Source organism: Gracilinanus agilis, chromosome X (genome assembly GCF_016433145.1).
Source record: "Gracilinanus agilis isolate LMUSP501 chromosome X, AgileGrace, whole genome shotgun sequence".
Classification (NCBI taxonomy): domain Eukaryota; kingdom Metazoa; phylum Chordata; class Mammalia; order Didelphimorphia; family Didelphidae; genus Gracilinanus; species Gracilinanus agilis.
In genome coordinates this window covers 18,189,617-18,210,341 of record NC_058136.1, presented here as the reverse complement: position 1 = coordinate 18,210,341, position 20,725 = coordinate 18,189,617, and the positions used below count along the sequence as shown (strand labels likewise).

General features: G+C 42.6%; 1 protein-coding gene across 1 annotated transcript in view; it reads left to right on the top strand.

Moving 5' to 3' along the window:
- Positions 1-17,023, top strand: part of LOC123253513 (P2R1A-PPP2R2A-interacting phosphatase regulator 1-like) — a 73,754-nt gene extending 56,731 nt beyond the window's left edge. The window contains exons 9-10 of the mRNA XM_044682695.1: positions 16,364-16,495; positions 16,972-17,023. Of these exons, the coding sequence (XP_044538630.1) occupies positions 16,364-16,495; positions 16,972-17,023 (184 nt within the window). The remainder of the gene's footprint in view (positions 1-16,363; positions 16,496-16,971) is intronic.
- The last annotated feature ends 3,702 nt before the right edge of the window (positions 17,024-20,725 follow it).

The following is a 20,725-nucleotide window of genomic DNA, read 5'->3' as shown; positions in this document are numbered from 1 at the left end:
AGTAAATACTCCCACTGGTATCTGAAAAATGTGAGTAAATGGAGTTCAGGGCTCATAGGTGGCTAGAAGAGGGCCGTGCCAGCACAAGGCCAAGCAGTTGACCAGTGGTGTCAAACTCCAATTGAAAGTCATTAAGCCATACAGAGGAATCTCTCCAAGCTGCATATTGACTTAGAGAACCCATATGAACATTATTTATATTCTATTGTATTTTTTACTTAATAGATTCTAAATACACTTTAATCAAGTTCCAACCCCATAATGAGGGATGGACACACCTCTCCACTGGCCTGAGGTTGTAAGAAGACTGAATTCTTGTATGTGTGCCTGCCTGTGTGTGTGCACGCACTGTCTCACTTCTTCTCCCTGACATGGCTTGCATAACCAAGATGTGGCGGTACTTGATTCTCTTTTTGCCACTGACCAAGCCTTGGCATTAATGTATGAATTCTCCCTCTAAGCTATTCCCTGATACAATGATAGATTGATGTGTTTGAGTTGAGTCACACTTTTGTTGTCTTAAAAAAGCTCCTTTTTCCAAACATTGTTGGGTTGCTGCAGCCTCAGTCTGTGGGGCCTGAGTGGGGCCCAGGCAACCCAGTTTGTGGATGTATCCATTTTGCCATCTCTCCTAGACTCTGGGACTTGCTGTGTGGCGAAGTAGAAATGGTATGTTGTTCTTATATCTATTTGCCCAAGAAGACAGCCAGTCTGAGCCATTAAGAGGTGTATTCCCTGCTTGCATTCTCCTTGGCTCCATCAGAAGAGCCCGATAGCTCAAAGACTATAACTAATCCAGTCAGTCCATTTCCCCAACTGTTACCCTATGAAACAGTGGTCATGTGTCATTAGATTCATTTGCTGAGATCAATGGATGAGGATGTGGTGACAGCGCTGGCATTAGTGAGTTTTAGCCCAACTGATTCCAGCTTCCTTTGCCATCTACCTCTAGGACCCCAATGTTCGAATCAGTAAAATGGGCATGATGTCCTCTACTTTCTCCCTCCTAAAGCTAAAGTGAGGAAAGCACTTTGGAAATAGAAAAGTTCTATAGAAATGTGAGCTCATATTGTTGTCATGCAGCTTGAAGGAAGAATTCTGCATGCACGTGAGTCAAGCCTTCACTAACATCCTGCTCTGACGCTTCATTTTAGTGTGGAAACATTCCTATATTCCTGAAAGTTATGTAAGACCTGGGAACATGAGCTCTAGTGGGGCCAATCAGGTTGGAAAGGCTTTGAATATGGGACAGGTGACAGGTTAAGTAACTTCCAGTCCAAGAGCCAGTCTCTTCATTTCAGATAAGACACAAGGTATGCTTTTGTTTCTCCTCAAAAAGATAGTTTACTGTGTCATAGAGGCATCACAATCAGAACTGGTGAAAGGAGTACTTTCATCAACAAAATGGTGAATCCCTAAAGGATGTATATAGATGCTTAGGTGAGAGGATACATTCGTCAAAGCAGAGACTGCTAATGTTGCAGATCGCCCATAACCCATATGTTTTAGAGTGGAGGATACCATTTTTTATTTAAAATATTTTTAATTATTTTAATTTAATTCATTAAAAATTTGACAATTCCATGTAAAATATTAGGAATTTATTTCAAATTTCCAGTGTCAAATTGTCTTTCTTACTCATGCCCCCAGAGTGGAGGATACCATTTTAAGGTCCAGAGGGAAGACAGAATATAGATTCGAAGCTAGAAGAGAACTAAGAGGCATCTAATCCAACCCTCCTCATTTTATAAATGGGGAAACTGAGGCCCAGGGAGCTTAAGGGATTTGCCCAAGATTATATGACTAGTAAGTAGCAGAGCCAGGATTGGAACCCAGGTTCCTTGACTCCAGATCAAGTGCCTTGGAGGTACTCTGCTCAAGGCCACAAAACTACAAAATTATTCATTTAAACAGAATCCAGGGTCCATTCCCACTGCTGCCTCCTACCTGAGCTCTAGAAATTCATTCTCTTCCCTGGACCTTACACTCCTCTGTAAAAATGAAGGAGCTGAAGAAAATGGTTTCTATAACAACTGCTGTCAGTGATGATGCTCCACGGTCGAGAATATCGCTTCCCTCACCATTTAAACTCACAACTTCTCCACTGAATGACAGTACAGCCGGCAAGGAAATAGGATGTGAGGAACTTACACATATAAGGGTTCTTCATGGCTAACCCAGGCTCCAACAGATTCTGCATTGATGCGCAAGAAGCTTAATTAGTTTTGTTTTTATTTTTACACAGAATCCAAACTAGTTTCTTTGCTCATTTCACCTTGCTATTCCAGGGACCCCCGATTTCCTTGGTATGCTCAGCCCCTCCGCAAAATGAATGGCTTAACCCTTCCATACCTCTACACATAGCCTTCATGAGCTGCCAAGGACAAAACGACTCATCATCTACTGGCCAAGTGTCTAAGAATGAGCATCCCTGTATTTAACTAGACTGACCTCTGCATGACAGACATATGGCCCCTACTTGCCAGTTTCTTAAGATCTGTAAGGGTTGGTGAAGAACCTGGATTCCCTTTGAAAACCAAGGACTATGGTGGAAGTTCACCTAAACCTGCCTTAATCTTGGTATCACAGATTAGATTAGGACTGGAAGTGATGTTAGTGATCAGCTATTCCAACCTCCTCATTTTCCAGAGGCCCAGAAAGGGGAAGAGTACACGCGTAGCAGAACTTCAATTTGAACCCAAGTCCCCAGACTCTAAATCCAATCCTCTTTCCATTACACCACGCTGCCTCAATTTAAATTAAAAAAGAAAGAAAGCTTAACACACAACAAAAAACAAACCCAGGCTTATGTTGAGAGCTCAGGAATCAGCTTGGAGTGGTTTACTCCATCAGGCAAACATCTCCTGTCTTGAGTCCTGAGAGTTCTCTGCTTTATGTCCAGGATAAGAAATAAGATCCTGGGAGAGGAGCTCTGGTCTATATCACTTAGGTCTGGCACTTTTAATGGGGCAGTGAGAAGCCCCCTGAAATAAAATGGATCTCACACTCCTCATACTTCAAATTTCAAGCCTCTGAGCTCAATCTTTGTGTTCTCTGTGTGTGTGCACACGTGTGCACGCACACACACACGCCCATGCACATGCCCATGCACACAGGGGATTGGGAACTCGTATGTCTTTTGTGTGTATGCTGTGAATGTGCATGTGTTTTGTGTGTGGTGTTCATTATGTGTGATAACTTTATGTATGTGTGATGTCACAGTAAAGATTTTTAGTTCTGCGTATCAGCATTATTTTTTGATGGGGTGAAAAAGAGATGGGTGCCTGCCACACCCCTTAAAAAACCGTCTCCCCAAAACTGTGTTTTAGGATCTAGAGATTTCTGCAAAATGTAACTCCTGTGCTATTTCCTTCAGGAATCTTCTACTCTCCTTAGTTGCATGGTATTTCTCCCTCCCCAAATGAACATGTCTTTGTATTTATCTCTGGGTAGCTAGGTGGCACAGTGAATACGGCAGTGAGCTTGGAGTAGGAAGACCCGAGTTCCAATCTGGCCGCAGACAAGCTGGGTGACCCTGGGCAAGTCATTTAACCCTCTTTGCCTTAGTTTTTCTCATCTGTAAAATGAGCTGCAGAAAGATAGCAAACTACCCCAGTATCTTTGCCAGGAAAACCCCAAATGTAGACATAAAAAATTGGGCATAACAAACGACTGAACAAAACATTTGTCTCTGTCCATTATTGTAGCCCCTCTGTAGAGGAAAACTCTAGACAGCAGAGCTCCTTGCTAGCCTTCTTACATTATTCCCCTTTCCACATACTCTACAAATTCAGGCCTCCTTGCATTCCATTGACTGTTTTGATCCCTACAATGTCCTCCTCCTTCATTTCGGTGATTGCCTTTAAAAATTTCAACTGAAATCCTACCTTCTACAGGGGGCAATTCCTGTATGCCAGACTGTTTCTGCCTGCCCTTCCAGCTCCTCTGTGCATGCATCTTGCATGTATCCATTTGGTATATGTCATCTCCTCCATTAAAACTTGATGGACTGTTTTGGTCCTCAGTGCCTGACATTCAGTAGACATTTAATAAATGCTTGTTGAATTGATTGCATGTGCTCCATCTATCGCCTTCTACTACTTGAGTTCAGACCCTTATAATGTCTCCTAATTAGTTTCTTTCTTTCTTCCTTCCTTCCTTCCTTTCCTTTTATGTTAAGTCTTAGAATCCATACTGAGTATTGGTTCCAAGACAGAATAGCAGCAAGGGCTAGGCAATCTGGGATAAGTGACTTGACCAGGGTCAACAGCTAGGAAGTGTCTGAGGCCACATTTGAACCCAAGATCTCCTGACTCCTAGCCTGGTGAACTAGCCACTGAACCACCTTCTCATTATTGTTCTGGCTTCACAACTCTCTCCATTGTAATCTGTCCTCCACACAGCTGCTAAGGTGATTTTCCCTAAGAGGCAGATAGGACTAGATCGCTGCCCCCACTTACTAAAATCCAATAGATACCTATTTCCTCTAGGGTTAAATAAAAGCTTCTTTGTTCACCATTTAAAAAGAACTTTCTTTTCTTTTTTTTTTCAGTTACATGTAGAAGCAAACATTCACAATTGTTTTCTGACTTTTTGAGATTTGGATTCTCTCCTTCCCTCCTCACAGCAAGAAATAGTCTGATATAGGTTAGACTAGTGCTGTCATGAAGGAAATAAAATGGAAGATGATGTGCTTTGATCTGCAATTAGATCCCAACAATTCCTTCTTTGGCTGTTCATGGCATCTGATATCACAAATCCTTTGGGGTTATCATGGAACCTTGTTTTGCTGAAAATAGTTTAGTCCTTTATAGTTGATCACTATACAATATGTTTGTTATTGTATACAGTGTTCTCCTGGTTCTGCTCACTTCACTTTGCATCAGTTCATATAAGTCTTTCCAGGTTTTACTAAATTCGTTCTGTTTATCATTTCTTAAGGCATGATAGTATTTCATTACAAGCATATACAAAGTTTCCAATTGTTTGCCACTACAAAGAAAAGTGTTACAAATATTTTTGTACAAATAGGTCCTTTTCCCCATTCTCTGATCTCTTTGAGATACAAACTGGAATTTCTGGGTCAAAGGGAAGGGCATTCATAGTTTTATGGTCCTTTGAGTGAGGTTCTATATTGGTCTCCAGAATGTTGTATTGGTTCACAGTTCCACCAACACTGTATTAGTGTCCCAATTTTCTCATATCCCCACCAACATTTATCACTTTCCTTTATGATAAGATTAGCCAATCTGATAGAGATGAGGTGGAATCTCAGAGATGTTTCAATTTGCATTTCTCTAATCAAAAGGGATTTTTAGCATTTTTTCACTGGACTATAGATAGCTTTGATTTCTTCATCTGAAAACTACCTATTCATATCCTTTGACCATTTATCTGTCAAGCCTTTCCTGACAAATTATTCGAGGATCCCCAGGGAGGGGCAAGGTAAATGGAGGAAAATAAGAGAGAACAAAGTGGGGGTTGGGAGGACAGAGGCAGCTTATCACAGTCAAGGCAAACTGTATTGAAAGTTACATCTATTTTTATAGGGGGTTTAGAAAGCAAGCTGAGGTTCCAGCACAAGATCTTCATATATGCAGTAAAAGTAAATGGTAAAGGGATACAATGTAATCTTCTTTACCTCATCAAGTCGACATAATGGTTCCTATAAGATAATTAATCAACATGTAATGGCCTAGTTTAGATTCTCATCAGTGATTTTGCAGAGCAAGAGGGAGGGGGAAGTTTGTGGCTACAGGTCTCTGAGTGAAAAGTTGAGATACGTGACTAACTTCAGCTGGTTTATGGCCTCAGTTTTTCTGAGAGTCTGCACTTTCCATGTCACCCAGAGCTTTGCTCAGTGGGGTTTTTAGGCTTTGCCTTCTACATTTATCAACTGGGGAATGCTGTGTATTCTTATGAATTTGATTCAGTTCTCTATATATTTAAGGAGTGAGACCTTTGACAGAAATAATTGCTATAAGATTTTCCTCCTAATCTGTTGTTTCCCTTCTATCTTGGTTGCACTGACTTTGTTTGTACTCTGTTTGCCCTTTAAAGACTTTTACAAACTGGTCCTATCTTTCTAGTCTTCTATTTTCCTCCCCTCCAAATATTCTATGGTCCAGGCTAGGCAATGGTGGCTAAGTCATTTGCCCAGGAGCACACAGCTAGAAACTGTTTGAGGCCAGATTATTTAAACCCAGACCGTTCCATCTCTAGGCCTGGCTCTCAATCCACCCAGCCGCCCAGCTATCTTGAAACCTTGGCAAAGGTTAAGGAGGAGACGGAGGGGGGAAGATGTCTGAGGGATATGAAATGACCAGGAAAAAAGGGAGCACTTAGAGTATGGCCTCAATTTTTTACTGAGCACCTAAGAAACATTTGATGATTGGTCAAATGAATGATAGAGCCAATATCTCACTTTTCCTGCCTCTTCTACCATATTCAGACTGAGGCTTTATCACAGGGATTAAGGATACTTAAGAAAGTATCTATACAAAACCAGTTTCTTCATCTATAAAATGGGATTAATAATCTTTGTATTATCTATCTTCAAGCATTCAAAGAAAAGTATATTGTGAACCAGCAAAGGCAATTGTTTCTTGCCCACCACTGCACTGCTTCAGACTGGCCTAGATACAATCAAACCTTCTTCACTGGGACACCACTAAATCAGCATCTAATAGGGGATCGGGGGACTTTTCCTTTCAATTTAATTCGGCTTCTAGTCTCCAGACATTGACGAAGTACCTCCTATGTCCAAAGCATTAAACTATACTGGTGCGAGGAACAGAAAGATAAAGTATGATCACTACTTATGATCAGTCATTACTAGTACCTTTGCAATGCCTATGAAGGCACAATTTGAAGGATCATAAATCCAGAGCTTAAAATAAAGAGCCTTCAAAGCATCATGGGATCACTGATTACAAACTGGAAGAGGAAGAGCCTAAGAGGCCACTGGGTCCGGCCCCTTCATTTTATGGATAAAGCCCAGAGAGGTGAGTTACATAATTTGTCCAAAGTCATGTTGCCAGTAAGTAGAAGAGATGGGATTAGAACCAGAGTCCTCTGATGCTAAATCCCAATTCTTTCCACTCTTCTAGATTGTCTCTCTTCCAACTCCCTCATTTTATAGGTAAAAGAACTAAGTTCCAGTGACCTGCCCAGGGGACAAAGGGTTAAACAATATGCCAAAGTCAGTATCTATCAAAGGTGGGATTCCAACCAAAATCTTTTAACTCTTTCCTAGGGAATTAATGATATGAAAGGAAATGTTAATTTTTAAGATTGTGTACAATACCAGAAAAAAGCCAAGAAATTTTTCCTCTGCAGCAGACAAATATATATAATAAAGGCAGATTATGGACAACAAGGGTATTGGACAACTTTGCATTCGTCCATTAGTTGTGTTCAAGCCTGGATTTATTTGCATGTCGATCTGTAGGAAATTTAGTAAAAGAAGTATTCCTTGTAGCCTCAGCTTCCACAAAGCTCTTGGAGTTTCTTTCACCAAAAAAAAAAAAAAATAGGTTTGGGAGATAATTTCCATTAAAAAAATTTTTTTTAAAGAATTACTAAACTTGAGTCAGATAGATGTCTGGCACAATGTAGCCTGAATAAGCCTGACACTGAAAAATCCAAGGAATAGACAATCTCATTCTGGGATCCTTTTGTCTGATTTTTGCCTAGGTACCCTTAGGCTGGGTATGGTAGTTTATAGCTATGGCTATGACAACACAGCAACTGTCTCGCCCCAATCAGTGGGAAGCTTTCTAGTCACTGACCTAACAAACAGAATAGGCAAAAGGTGTCTCAGAAGAAATGAAACGCAGAAGCTGGTTAATAGAAGCTCACCTACCAGGAACCACTGTTCTATCAGCACCATGACCCTGCTGGGTTAGATCTAGTTTAAGTTGCTAGTATAACCAAAGGTAGGATTGGGTACTTGGAAATAGTGATGGAAATGAGATCAACAGAAGTACTATGACTTGCCTTTGTGGTTACTAAATGATAATAAGAAAGTTCATATGCTCTTGAAAAGAAATGGGATGAACTAGGCTTAGACCCCCAAAGATCAAAGAGAAAAAAGGGCTCATATGTATAAATTGTGACAATTCTTGTGGAGACAGAGATCTGAAAACTAAAGGGATGCCCATTAGTTGAGGAATAGCTTAATAAATTATGATATATGGCTGTGGTGGATGAAAGAGACATTTTCAGAGAAACCTGGAAAGACTTATATGAACTGATGCAGAGAGAACTGAGCAGAACCAACAGTTATGCAATAAAAATACAATTCTAACTACAAGCAATTTTTTTTAAACCCTTACCTTCCATCTTGGAGTCAATACTGTGTATCGGCTCCTAGGCAAAAGAGTGGTAAAGGCTAGGCAATGGGAAGATCCTTGGGCAATGTGTCTAAACCACTGCACAAGGTACAGTGGTTTGTGAAGTGACTTGCCCAAGGTCACACAGATAGGAAGTGTCTGAGGCTAGATTTGAACCCAGGACCTCCCGTCTCTAAACCTAGCTCTCAATCCACTGAGCCACCCAGCTGCCCTCTACAATCAATTTTGAAAACCATAAGAATTCTAATGAACTCAATGACCAACAATGATTCCAGAAGACTGCTGATAAAACATGCTCCCCACCTTCTGGCAGAGGTGATTGGTTGGGGGTGCAGAAGAGACATATCCAAGATGTTCCAATAGTCTTACCACAGTTTAAAGATATAAAAGCTTAAACCTTCACTATTAGAGCTTACAAATGCATTAAGACTTTGGGGGTTTGTTATATTTTTTGGACATGGCCAATGTGGAAGTGTTTTGATTGACTATCTATTTATTAGTAGGGTTTTTTTCTTTTCTTTTTCTTTCTTTTAATAGGTGATGGAGGCGGGGTAGGAGGGAGAAAAAAGTTGATTTTTATTCATTCAAAAATGTGATTTAAATTAAATTATTAAGGAAAGGAAGCACGATGATGACCTTCCTCTGTCTCATCCCTAGTTTTCTTCCCATTTTAAGCCCTGTCTTTGTAGAGAAGGAGAAAAACTCAGTTCCTGCTAGGTACCTAGAACAGTGGGAAGTGGTATAGGGGATGTCCCTAGCTTCAAGCAGTTTCTATTCCTTTGGAAAGATTGAGTGGTTACCCAGTAATATAAAGACAGCTAGGTGGTACAGGAGATAAGAGTACTAAGCCTTGAGTCACACTTACTAGCTTTGTGACCTTGGGGACATCAGTTAACCTCTCTTGCCTCAGTTTCCTCTGTTCCCTGTATAATGGGGATAATAGCAATTCGGGTTATTGTGAGAATAAAATGAGATAATATTTATAACGTACTTACAAAGTGCCTGGCACTTAGTTGGTATTCACTAAATGCTTATTTCCCTTCTTTCTAACATAAGCAGGATTACCAAAGCAAGTCACTGAGCTGATTTAACTTAGTTTATAAGATTATACTATATGTTTTTTAGCCAGAATTTCCATTTAGCAAAGATTTGTCAGATCCAGTTGATTGATAATTAGGCAAGGCCTCTACTGTTATTTCCCTGTTCTCATGGGCATGGTCTCAGGAAACTGATCCAAAGTTCCCAAAGGCTTCTTGGGAAGTATATATAATCAGAAGAAGGCAAACTAACCTTTTCCACAAACAACAGGAACTCTATTAGTCCAGCCACTGTACCTTGTGCAGTGGTTTAGACACATTGCCCAAGGATCTTCCCAAGCTCCTTATATTTCATATTTGAAACTGCCCTTCCAGTTCTTCTGAGAAGACAGCATGGATTAAAAGAAAGAATCCTGGATTTAGGGGTTCAAAGACATGAGATTGAGGCTTATTCCCACCCCTTTCTAGACCTTGGGAAAATCACTCCCTCTTTCCAAGCCTCAGTTTCCTCCTTTGCACAATGGGAATAATAAAACATGGATGTCTGTAGACCCTGTCTACTTCACAGGGTCATTCTAAGGGTAATGTGAGATTGGTCACATAACGAGCTTTCTAACCTGGAGAAGTCATTGGTCCTTCTGTTCTCCCCTTGTGGCTCCCACACAAAGGTAGAAGTCAAGTTGTCATTCAGGATCCTAGGCATCAAAAGGAAGGCCCTAAGGAATCTCTCCTTGGTGATTTGTACTCCAATTCTCTTTATGGGTTACTCTCTTTATCGGGGCCCCTTTCAGGCCCCTTGGAGGAGTAGAAAGGGATCTGGGCTCATGCCATATAAATCTCCACATGATGGTTCTCATTATTTCTTTTTCTTCTCCCTGACACGAATGCAGACAATGAATGTTGGTTTGCCGAGTGATTTATGAGTTCCTTGGAAAGATGTTGCTCAGCTGAGATCTAAGAAACTTCAAGACAGGCCTAGTATTTATGACATGTTTCTCCCAACCACTGACCTCAAGTTTCATCAAAAGAAGCTTCGGGCAGCCAAAGCAAACAGTAGGGGGAGTTACACCCCATAAACTCTAGCAATGAGATTATCGCGCCAAATTCTGACTGAAGTTCAAATAGAAAGCAAGAGGGGAAAAAAACTCATTATCTTTTCTGTGAACCTGCTTCAACTACTGTTTTCCAGGCCAATGTTAGTTTAATGACATAGCAACCACTACAAAATTTCGGTTACAAATTGGCAAAACGTCTCCTTTGTGCAGTAGAGTGTGGGATGGGCACAGTGCTTGTTCGACGTTCTTGGACATTAGTGAAGCGACCTTGTGGGTAGGTTCAAAGAGAAGGCATTCATCTCTAAGGTCTTCAAGCTTCATCAACACTTGGCCTCTCCTGATCTGACAGAAACGGGACCTCAGAATGAACCAAAGAATTTAGGAGCCAGAAGATAGATACCTTTGAGATAGTCTAGTCTACCTACCTCACTTCGAAGATAAGGAAACTGAAGGAGGCCCAGAGAGACGCCATGATCTGCCCAGTGTTGTGCAGCTAATGTCAGCAGCATACAGGGATGGGGGATAATCATATATCTAGTCAGGACAGGAGGAGGAGGGAGCAACAGGAAGAAGGCATTATTACCTAGTAAGAACAACTGCTTGGAATTCTTTCTGCCCCACAAAAGGAGGTAATTAACGACAGAAAATTTCATGCAAGAACCAGCAAGAGGAGGTCACTAGGGATTTGACCCCCCACCAATCTGCATATGGAGTGAAGTAGACTAAGTGCGAAGAGACTGGGTAACCCTGATGTAGCATGCCAACAGGATGGCAGCAGTACTGAGGTTCCCCTCTCGTGTATGCAAGTGTTATGGCTGACTGGGAGGTGAGAGTCTATGTTCCCTTGGCAGAATGATCTGTGAGAGTTACATTAGTTGTGTCTGTCCTGGATTATGGAAGTAGTCAGAGAAGAGTCTGAGGCAATATAATCACAAGTTAAAATGCCAAGAAGAGGAGTTGCTTCCAGGATGGGCATGGTGCCCGACATACCCTTGTGGAGGCATCCTCCCCGTACCCCACCAGAATAGTAACCACAACTGAGGCTTCAGGCTTCTGACAGGTAATGGCAGGCCAGAACTAGAACCCAGGGCTTCTAATTCAAATCTAGTTCTCTTTCCGTCATGCCATGGTGCCTTCCATAAAGAATAAGGTCCAACATTGGTCCTTGACAAACTTATCAAGTACGGTTGGCTGGAATTAATATTAAAATGCCTTCTAACTCAATGAACTGGCATGTCTTGAGTGCCCTTCATGTATCTGGACTCCATTTAGTCCCTATCTTGGTTTGTGCCCACTGACTTCATACTGTCTGGACCTCTCAGTGGATTATTTCCTGAACTTGAGACAACAGCCCAGGTTCTAGATTTTACTCCCCTACTCCTTACTATTGAACCTCACCTAACCTGTATTTCCTTCCCTCAGTGCCTTACTAAGCGACTGCAATAACCTAATAAACTAATTCACATCAAAGTGTCACTGGGTGGCAACAGTATTGATGCCTTTGCCTGGCAAAGTTAAAAATTGGCAGAGATGGAATTTGAATTGAAATCTGTTGACTCCTGGTCTAGGGCTTTTCCTTCTTTTAATTCCATCCATCCCAACTGAAAAGTCACTTCCTTGCTAAAAGTCTTTTTGGATGCTCTGGACAGGAACAACTTTTCCCATGAGAGGCAGTGTGGCACAAAGTGTTGGAGTCAGGAAAAACCTGAGTTCAGAAACCAGCTCTGACACTTAGTTGTGGCCCATGTGCTCCAGTGTGACCCTAAGTAAGTGATGTGGGCTCTCTGAGCCTCAATTTCTTCATCTGTAAAATGGAGAGAATATCTCTGGAATCTATCTCATGGAGCTGTTTTCATGCTTAACTGAGATATTGTATATACCATGACATAAAATGAATACTTTTGAGAGATACCCAGGGAAGAACAAAGTCCAAGGAGGAATAGATCTATGTAGTCATTGCAGTCCCTAAAGGTCATAAGATCAGCGCTTCCTATTATTATTCCCCCTGGTGGCTGATGAAGCACTTTGTTTCATATCTCTCAAAAGTATTCATTATATGTCACGGTATATGATAGCTCTCTACCTCTGTGACTCATCCCCCTCCCAGATGCCAAGCTCCATGAGAGCAGGTCCTATGTCTGGTCTAAACAATTTATCTCTGTCAGTGTCTAGCAAAGATTTCTATACAAAAGAGGCACTTAGATTTTTTTTTTTTCTGAATGAATCAAGAATTCCTTGCTCTAAGCATCCCTGGTAAAACAGATTCATTTTAATGGAGACCTTTCAAGATTTCTTCCAAAGACAAACCTCTAGTTCACACTGGGGTTAAATGCTAAGGGAACAAAAGACTAGAGCTGCCTAGGAAGTGCCAGGAGCTAAATTGTGGCTGGATGGGAGGACTCTGGAAGCCATTTTAGGTCTAGGCACGAGCTAGAATGCAGAATGATAGGGGGAAGGCCAAAGGACTCTGCTATGCCTGAAAGTTTGATATTAAAAGGAAATCTCCTCCCAAGAATCAACCAACCGGCTTCATGACTGTGTAGAGTCCATTGTTTGTTTCCAGTTTCCATCTTTGCTCCATGTGCCTTATCACTGGCTTCACCATCATCTTGCCTTCTTCCTGTTGACCACCAAATAGGAGCAAGCTAAACAGCATATTGGAAGTTCCTATTATATGCAAGGTACTATGCTAAGCACTCAGGAGAAATAGAAAGTCAAGGGACAGTCCCTGCCCTCAAGCAGCTTCCAACTGAATGGGGAAAACATCTGTTTCATTTTTTCTGATGTCTGTAAGCACCTTTTTCTGCAGCAAAGAGAAATCAGTTTCATGGCCTCTCCTGTCTCTGCTTCTGGAAACTCCCCACCTGGCAATCCAAACTGAGCCCCCTTTATTTCCAACTCCTGCTCTCTGCTTCCCCCTCTCTATGGATGAAGCACTAGGCCCTCTACCTCTTTGCTTCCACCGTGGAGGCCTCAGGGGCTTGAGTACCTTCAGGAAAGGGAAGTGCTAGCTGGAAGCAGTTGAGTAAGACAGGCAGCTAATACTAAGTGGTCCAATGAGAAATGAAGAAAGGAAGTGCTGCTGGAGTTCCAAGGAAGGAAGAGAAAAAACAATGAAAGTTGAGATTGCCACAAAGGATGAGCAGGATCTGAACAGATGGAAGAACATTCCACACAGAGAGAACGATCTGAGCAACAGCATGAACTGCCATCAAATGGGAGCTCCATTTAACAGATGCTGGACAGGAGGCTAAGAAAGGGTAAGAGCCTTGCCCAGGGTCACACAGCAAATGGCAAAGGGGGAAGGGGTGGGATTCGAACCCAGGTCAAAGCCAAAGAAGGTACCAACGTGTACTGGTAATGAGATTTTCATCACCTGAGAGAGAGTTCACTCTACTAACAAAATCTCCTGGTGAGTCCCTTTCCCTTATATTTTGTACATTTTTTATGCGTACATGTTGTCTCTCCAGGTAAAATGTAATCACCTTGAGGTCAGGGACTGTTTTCATTTTTTTCCTTTGTATGCTCAGCACCTAGCATAGTGCCTAGCACATAGTAGATGCTTAAAAAAGGTTTGGAGATAAGACTGACCGACTGATCAGACTGCATTTAGAATAGTGGTATCAAAATTGAATAGAAATGGGCCACTAAACCATATACTACAGGCTGCAGAGTAACTTGGGAAACCACAAATTAACATTACCTATGTTGTAATGTATTTCTATTTCTATTGTTAAAGATTTTCTAATTACATTTTAATCTGATTCCCCCCTCCCACCCACCCCCATCCCATAAGGTGCAGCCACAGTCCCATGTGTTTGACACTTGTGATCATAGCACTGTACTCACAGCTCCAAGTACTACAATTCAAGACAGACATTGATAAGATATTGAATGTTCAGAGGAGGGCAACCATGATGTTGAGACGCCCTGAGTCTATGCCATCTAAGTATCGGACAGACTGGGGACATTTAGAATGAAGGACAGAAAACTTTACATAGTGGTGGTATATGATAGTTGTCTTCAAATATCTGAAAGGCTGTCATATGGAGGGGGGATTAGACTCCCTTCTGTTTGGCCCAGAGGGTAGAAACAGGAACAATATGGGATGTTTCAAAGAGGCAGATTTAGGGTGGAGAGCAGGAAAAAATTCCTAAGAATGAGAGCTGTCCCAAAGTGGAATAAGCTGCATTGTAAGATGCTGGATTCCCCCTCATGGAAGATCCTTCTCCCTTTCTGGGTTTCAGTTGTACCAGATGGCTGCCGAGATCCCTTCTAACCCTGAAACTCTGTGATTCTTGTGTGTTGGGTAACAAAGAAGCATATAACCTGGTCCTGGCCCTGGCAAGCTTTTCAGTCTGGTTGGGGGATCAGAATACTCAAGCATGACCTCAGTGGGTTTCAAGAACAAAGCCCGAGGAGACACGAATCCATGTGTAGTAGCCAGGTGTCCAGATGAGGACTGGGAGGATTCATGCAGTTAAGAGAACAATTTCTTTTTTAGAGGACAAAAAAGGCAACCGACAACATGTGCCAATTTGGAACATGTCAAGTCAAACGCGTTTTCCAAAATCTTTCATGACATTTCCCCTCTTTTAACACTGAGATGTTGGGTTGTTCTGCTGCTGGGGCCTGTGGCTCAGTGAGAAAATGTACATGTCCTACTATGGGTCCCCCAAGCACATCTCTTCCCATTAAGAACCTGGAAGAGTTCAAAAACACACAATTCCCATAGAGCTGAAGAGGCTCCAATCTGACCTTGCAGCCTCCTTAACTGCTCAAAGACCTGCATGGCTAAGACTAAGGGGGATGGAGGTCTTAAGTTCCAGATCAGGGCACTGTCATCTTTCTGCTCCATTCCCAATCCTATTCCTTCTATCACACAGCTCTCAATGCAGGGCCCAAGTTCTAGCTCTTCTTACCCTAACACTCAAGACTTGAATCCACAAATCACTAACTGATGGCCAATTCACATTCTGCGGGCCTACTCTGCATATAACGGCTAAAATCAACTCTTCCTCCTCCAATTCACTCTGATATTCCTTCACACTTATGATATATACTCTTCTATTTTGGTTTAACGGTCTTTCTATGCTTCCCTGGTCCCACACGGGCTGAGAGAATTGCCATCGCCTGCCACAGATGCCTTTCCTTTTGCTTTCTAACAGTCATTTACCTTTCCTGAACCCTCAGTTTCACCATCTGTAATATGAAGAGATTGAACTAGATGACTTACAATATCTCTTCCAGGCTATGATTTCACATATGACCTTACATAAATGACTTCCCATCCAGGGGACTCAGCTTCCTTCTCTGCAGAATGAGAGGACTGGGCTAGATGGCCTCTGAGGTCTCTTCTAGCTCTAGGGCTAGGATGCTATCCTGCTCTGATCAGCTCTTGTCAAATGTGAAGTCTCTGAAGGGATGTTGGGGAAATGGAGAGATTTATCCTGGTGGATGCATCCAGCAGGATTCAACAAAGGCTGTGGCAAATCTAGCCTTTGCTAAAGAACACAATGAATGCATGAAGTATGTATGTATTAAGCCCCTATTACACACAAAGCCCAGTGTTAAGCAATGAGAATACACATCAAAAAGTCAGTCCCTCCTCTCAAGAAGTTCACTCTTTAATGAGGGAGATAATACGGAAGGAAAGGTTTGGACTCCAAGTCAGATGGAAAGGTCCCATGGTCCTTGGAGTACACAGGCAAAGCAGATGGAAAGGCCTCTTCATTAATGTCACTTCCACTAATAAGAACTGGTGTTAAGTGGGGTGAGGAGGTGCATGCTAACAAGAGAGTAGACATCTAGCCTCAGGGTCCAAGCTAGCATTTTGGGGCTGGCATCTATTGACTAATGAGTTCTTCTATTACCAAGGTGACTAATGATGTCCTGAAATTGGCCTTTCTCCTCCCAGCATTGGATACAAATGGACAACGGGCAAGTCCACGATGGGCATGGCCAGGATGCCACTTATGACTCACCAGCGCATGTTCAGCAGAAGGCACATGATCGAGACTATCCCAGAAGAGTGTGAGCCCGATGAAAGGTGGGAGAGCTACATGACCAGGGATCGTGCCAGTCATTGGGGATACAAAGAGAAAGATGAAATGGGCCCTGTACTGAGTTAGACCCAGGCTAGTGCTGCCCTCTCCACAAATAGGGAAGTGTCAGGGAGGTCTCTAGTGGAAAGAATGATGAGTGCTTTTGGGGCACGTTGAATTTGATGTGCCAACAGAAGATCCGGGTAGAGTTGTTCAGGAAGCAGTTGGTGACATGGGGCTAGCGTTCAGGATGGCCATAGAGGTGTGAGAGTCATCTGCTTAGAAATGATCACAGAACTTCTGTAACCTGGCAAGATCTCTGAGGGAGACAGAGTACAGGGAGAAGAGGTGCTGAGCGTCCAGGAGTGACTCATTCGCTCAACACTGAGACACCTTCACTAAGCTGGAGAAGGAAGGAAGCGCCTGAGGAAAATCTTCCCCTTTTCTTAGGTCTTCTTTCCTTTCTTCTTTTCAATTCTAGTGGCATGGAATGGAATCTCCAGACGGAGAACTCAAGCAATGGAGACCCTTAAGCCAATGAGTCCAAGCCAAGTGAACAACAAAACCATCAGAGACAATCCTGACAGGCTGCTTTGGAATTTGAGTTAAACTGTGAACTTTCCCTTCCCATCCCCAGAGACCCAGTTGATACAGGAGGGATTATGCCCTTGAGATGTTGCGGGGAAGAAATGTTTGTTCTTGTTATATCTTTAAAGTCAATATTCTTTTGTGAAATGTAAAAGAGAGGTAGAGAAGAGGTTCTTGCACAGAACTCAGTTTGAAGAAACATCCCCACTTCCATCCTGTGATACTCATATAGCATAGATCAAAATATTGTAGATTTAAAGCTGGATGGGACCTTAGAGGTCATCTAGTCCAAACACTCTCACTCAACAGATTTGGAAGTGACTTGCTCAAGATCAGATTTGAACCCAGGTCATATTAGGCCATATCCAGCACTGTTTACATGATACTTCTACCTAATTTCCTATCCTGTCACTGTCCAGGGTCACCATTCTCTGGCCATACCTCAGCCTATGCATATCCTTGCTAAAAAGCGATGCTTGGAATTACACACATTATTCCAAATGAGATCTGACCAGGGCTTTGTACAGCAGCTCTATGTTATCATCTACCTCTCTTCTTTTGTATAAAAAGGAATTCTTATTGCAACCTAGGATTGCATTAGTTTTTTATGGGTGCTACTTTATGCGGCTGATTCCTCTGAAGTCCACAGAAACTGTTTCAGATGATATCCTTCCCCATCCTGTATTTATAAAATTGTATTTTTGAATCTGTATATATAATATATGATGTTACATTACTTCCTAATAAATTTCTTCTGATTGATTTTAACCTTTTGTTATATAGTCTGTTGCGAGTTCTTTTTGGCTTCCAATCCTGTCTTTCAACATGTCAGTTATCCGCCTCGGCTTCGAGACGTCTGCAGATTTTACCAGCACTCCTAGTCCTTCTTCTGAATCACTGATAAAACATTGAATGACGCAGGACCACAAACAGATCCCGGGGTCCACCTGCCTACACGGTGGCAATGTTTCTCTTTTGATCTGGTAGTAAAACCACTTCAAAACAGATCACATGCTCACTTTTCCATCTCTCAAAGTCTTTATGGCAATGACAGACATCCACCCATCCATGCCACTACATACACTTCTGCTATGCCTCCTGGACCAAACCAAGCCCTGGAAGACTTAACCCTTTCTTGGCTGAAACTCCTACCCTGGGAGCCCCAAGTCCGGAGTGGTGGTTGTCTCAGGTGTCCACTGCATTTGGCATGGCTCTGGTCATAATCTTTACCAATCAACATACCTGGTGGACTAGAACTCACGGCTTGGAGGACTTTGTGCTTCTATGCCTGGAAATGTGGTGCTAGACCTCTGTCATCCCCACCCAGCCTATCCCACTCCATCCTGACTTGGAGGTATGACAGTTGCTTATAATATCTTGGCTTGGCTCCTGACAGTTGCCTCTTCTCCATCTCACTATCTATGCTGTCCTATACCAGGTTCTTCATGCCTACGACTACTGCTACCATACTGATTGGGAGGGTCCTTAGTCGCCCACATCACAGAAGCCTGCTTCCCCCAACATTGTATTTCTCCATCCTCGCCACATCCTTGCCAGCTGCCCAAAAAACCACACTAGAAAACAATCCCTGAAGGTTTTAGGCTTCCATAGCCTTTCATTTAACCCTGCCACCTCCAGTCTTGCTCCATTTCACTGCACTAACTATCATGCTACCACGGAGGTGGGGCAGCAGCCAAGCCCTGGATAACTTCCCCCTTTCCTGCCTTGAACTCCTGCCCTGAGTCCCTGTAGTCAGAACAGATAGTGGCCTCAGGTGTGCACTATATCCAAAGGTTGGCTTTAGTCATGCCTCACTTTACTACCAGATCAGAAACAATAGCTTGGTACGCCTGTCCCGTCTAGAACTCTGGCCCTGGACCTCTGCTGCCTGGATGGCGAGTAGCCTCAAGTCACCTAATACATCTAGACCTGCTTCCAACCATACTTCATTTCTCTCTCCAGCTACATCCTCACCAGAGGCCATGCCATAGTGTCAATGTGCCTTTGCTCAATTCTCTCTCCGTTCCTCATTTTTGCTGGCTCTAGAACATCATCAAATCAGCCTTTTCATGGCTCCTGGAAAGGGTGTGGCAGTCAACTCTCCTATGGCTCTCCTCTATAGCTCCAATAACTTTCCAAAGGGAAATAGCCTTCTCTTGACATCACCCACATTCCTCTATGTATTGACTTCCCCTTCAATGGCAGAGATTGTCTTTGTGTGGCCAGAGCTCGAGCCAGTATTTAGCAAATAAGTACTGGATAAATGTTTTCTTCATCCATCCATCCATCTACTTCAGGAAAGCAGCACACGTGAACAGGTAGGTTTTTATAATGATTTTCTACCCCAAACTCCATCTCGATGCTCACAGAATTGATTGCAAAGCGGACGGTAATAGTCCTCAAAAGGGATGCCACAAACTATACTGAAGTTAAACTCGATATTTGCATACACATTCCCAGGTATCCCCATACTTCCAGTAGGGGCCTGGGAATCCTCATGACAAAGAATACAGTAACATGAATAAAAGCAGTTCACGAAACTGGCCTTAGACACTTGCTAGCTGTGTGATCCTGGGCAAGTGACTTCACCATTTTTGCCTGCTTTCCTCAATGATAAAATGAGCTGGAGAAGGAAATGGCAAACCACTCCAGTATCTTTGCCAAGAAAGCCCCACGTGGGGTGGTGAAAAGCCATACACAACTGAAAGACTCCACAACGACAAAGAGTCTGCTTCCTTTTCTTTTTCCTCTCTTTTTATCTCCTTTCCAATCAGTCAGTCAGTCAACCAGCCCTACATTCCTTATATAATAATGCATAACATAATATTACTTATGGCCTCTCCTTTGTACCAGGAAGCTACTAAGCACTGAGGATACAACAAAAAGGAAAGAAAAGAGAAAAGCAAAAAGGGCCTGCTCTTGAGGTCACTAGAAGAGCTCTGCCCTGAGGATGGAAGGGCTAGAGAGTAGAAGATGAAACCCCACCCAAAGGCTCCCTTTTTTTTTTTTTTTTTTTTTTAAATTTTAAACCCTTAACTTCTGTGTATTGACTTATAGTAGGTGAGAGAGTGATAAGGGTAGGCAATGGAGGTCAAGTGACTTGCCCAGGGTCACACAGCTGGGAAGTGTCTGAGGCCGGATTTGAACCTAGGACCTCCCGTCTCTAGGCCTGGCTCTCAATCCACTGAGCTACCCAGCTGCCCTGTAATAGCATGTTTGACTTCTCCCTTTTAAAGAAGACTCATCTCCCACCAGTACTGCTCCACCCCCAGCTTCCTTCTGGGCTTTATCTTCCCTCCTTAGAATTAAGCTACCTGAGGACTTGGCCTGTCTTTCTTATTTCATGCCTAGCACACAGTAGATGCTCGATGCATGTTTACTGTTTCTTATTGCAATGGTGGTGACAACATGCCAAAAACCAGATATATTGATTGAATCTGAGTTTTGGTTCCAAGGCAGAAGAACAGTAAGTGCTAGACAATTGAGGTTAAGTGACTTGCTCGGGGTCACCCAGCTAGGAAGTACCTGAGGCTAGATTTGAACCCAGAACCTTGAGGCTCCAAGCCTGACGCTCTATCCTGTTAACAGTATTTTTTGTTATTAATAAAAACACAAAGTCCTCCGGAGTCGGCAAGATCTAGCAGAAT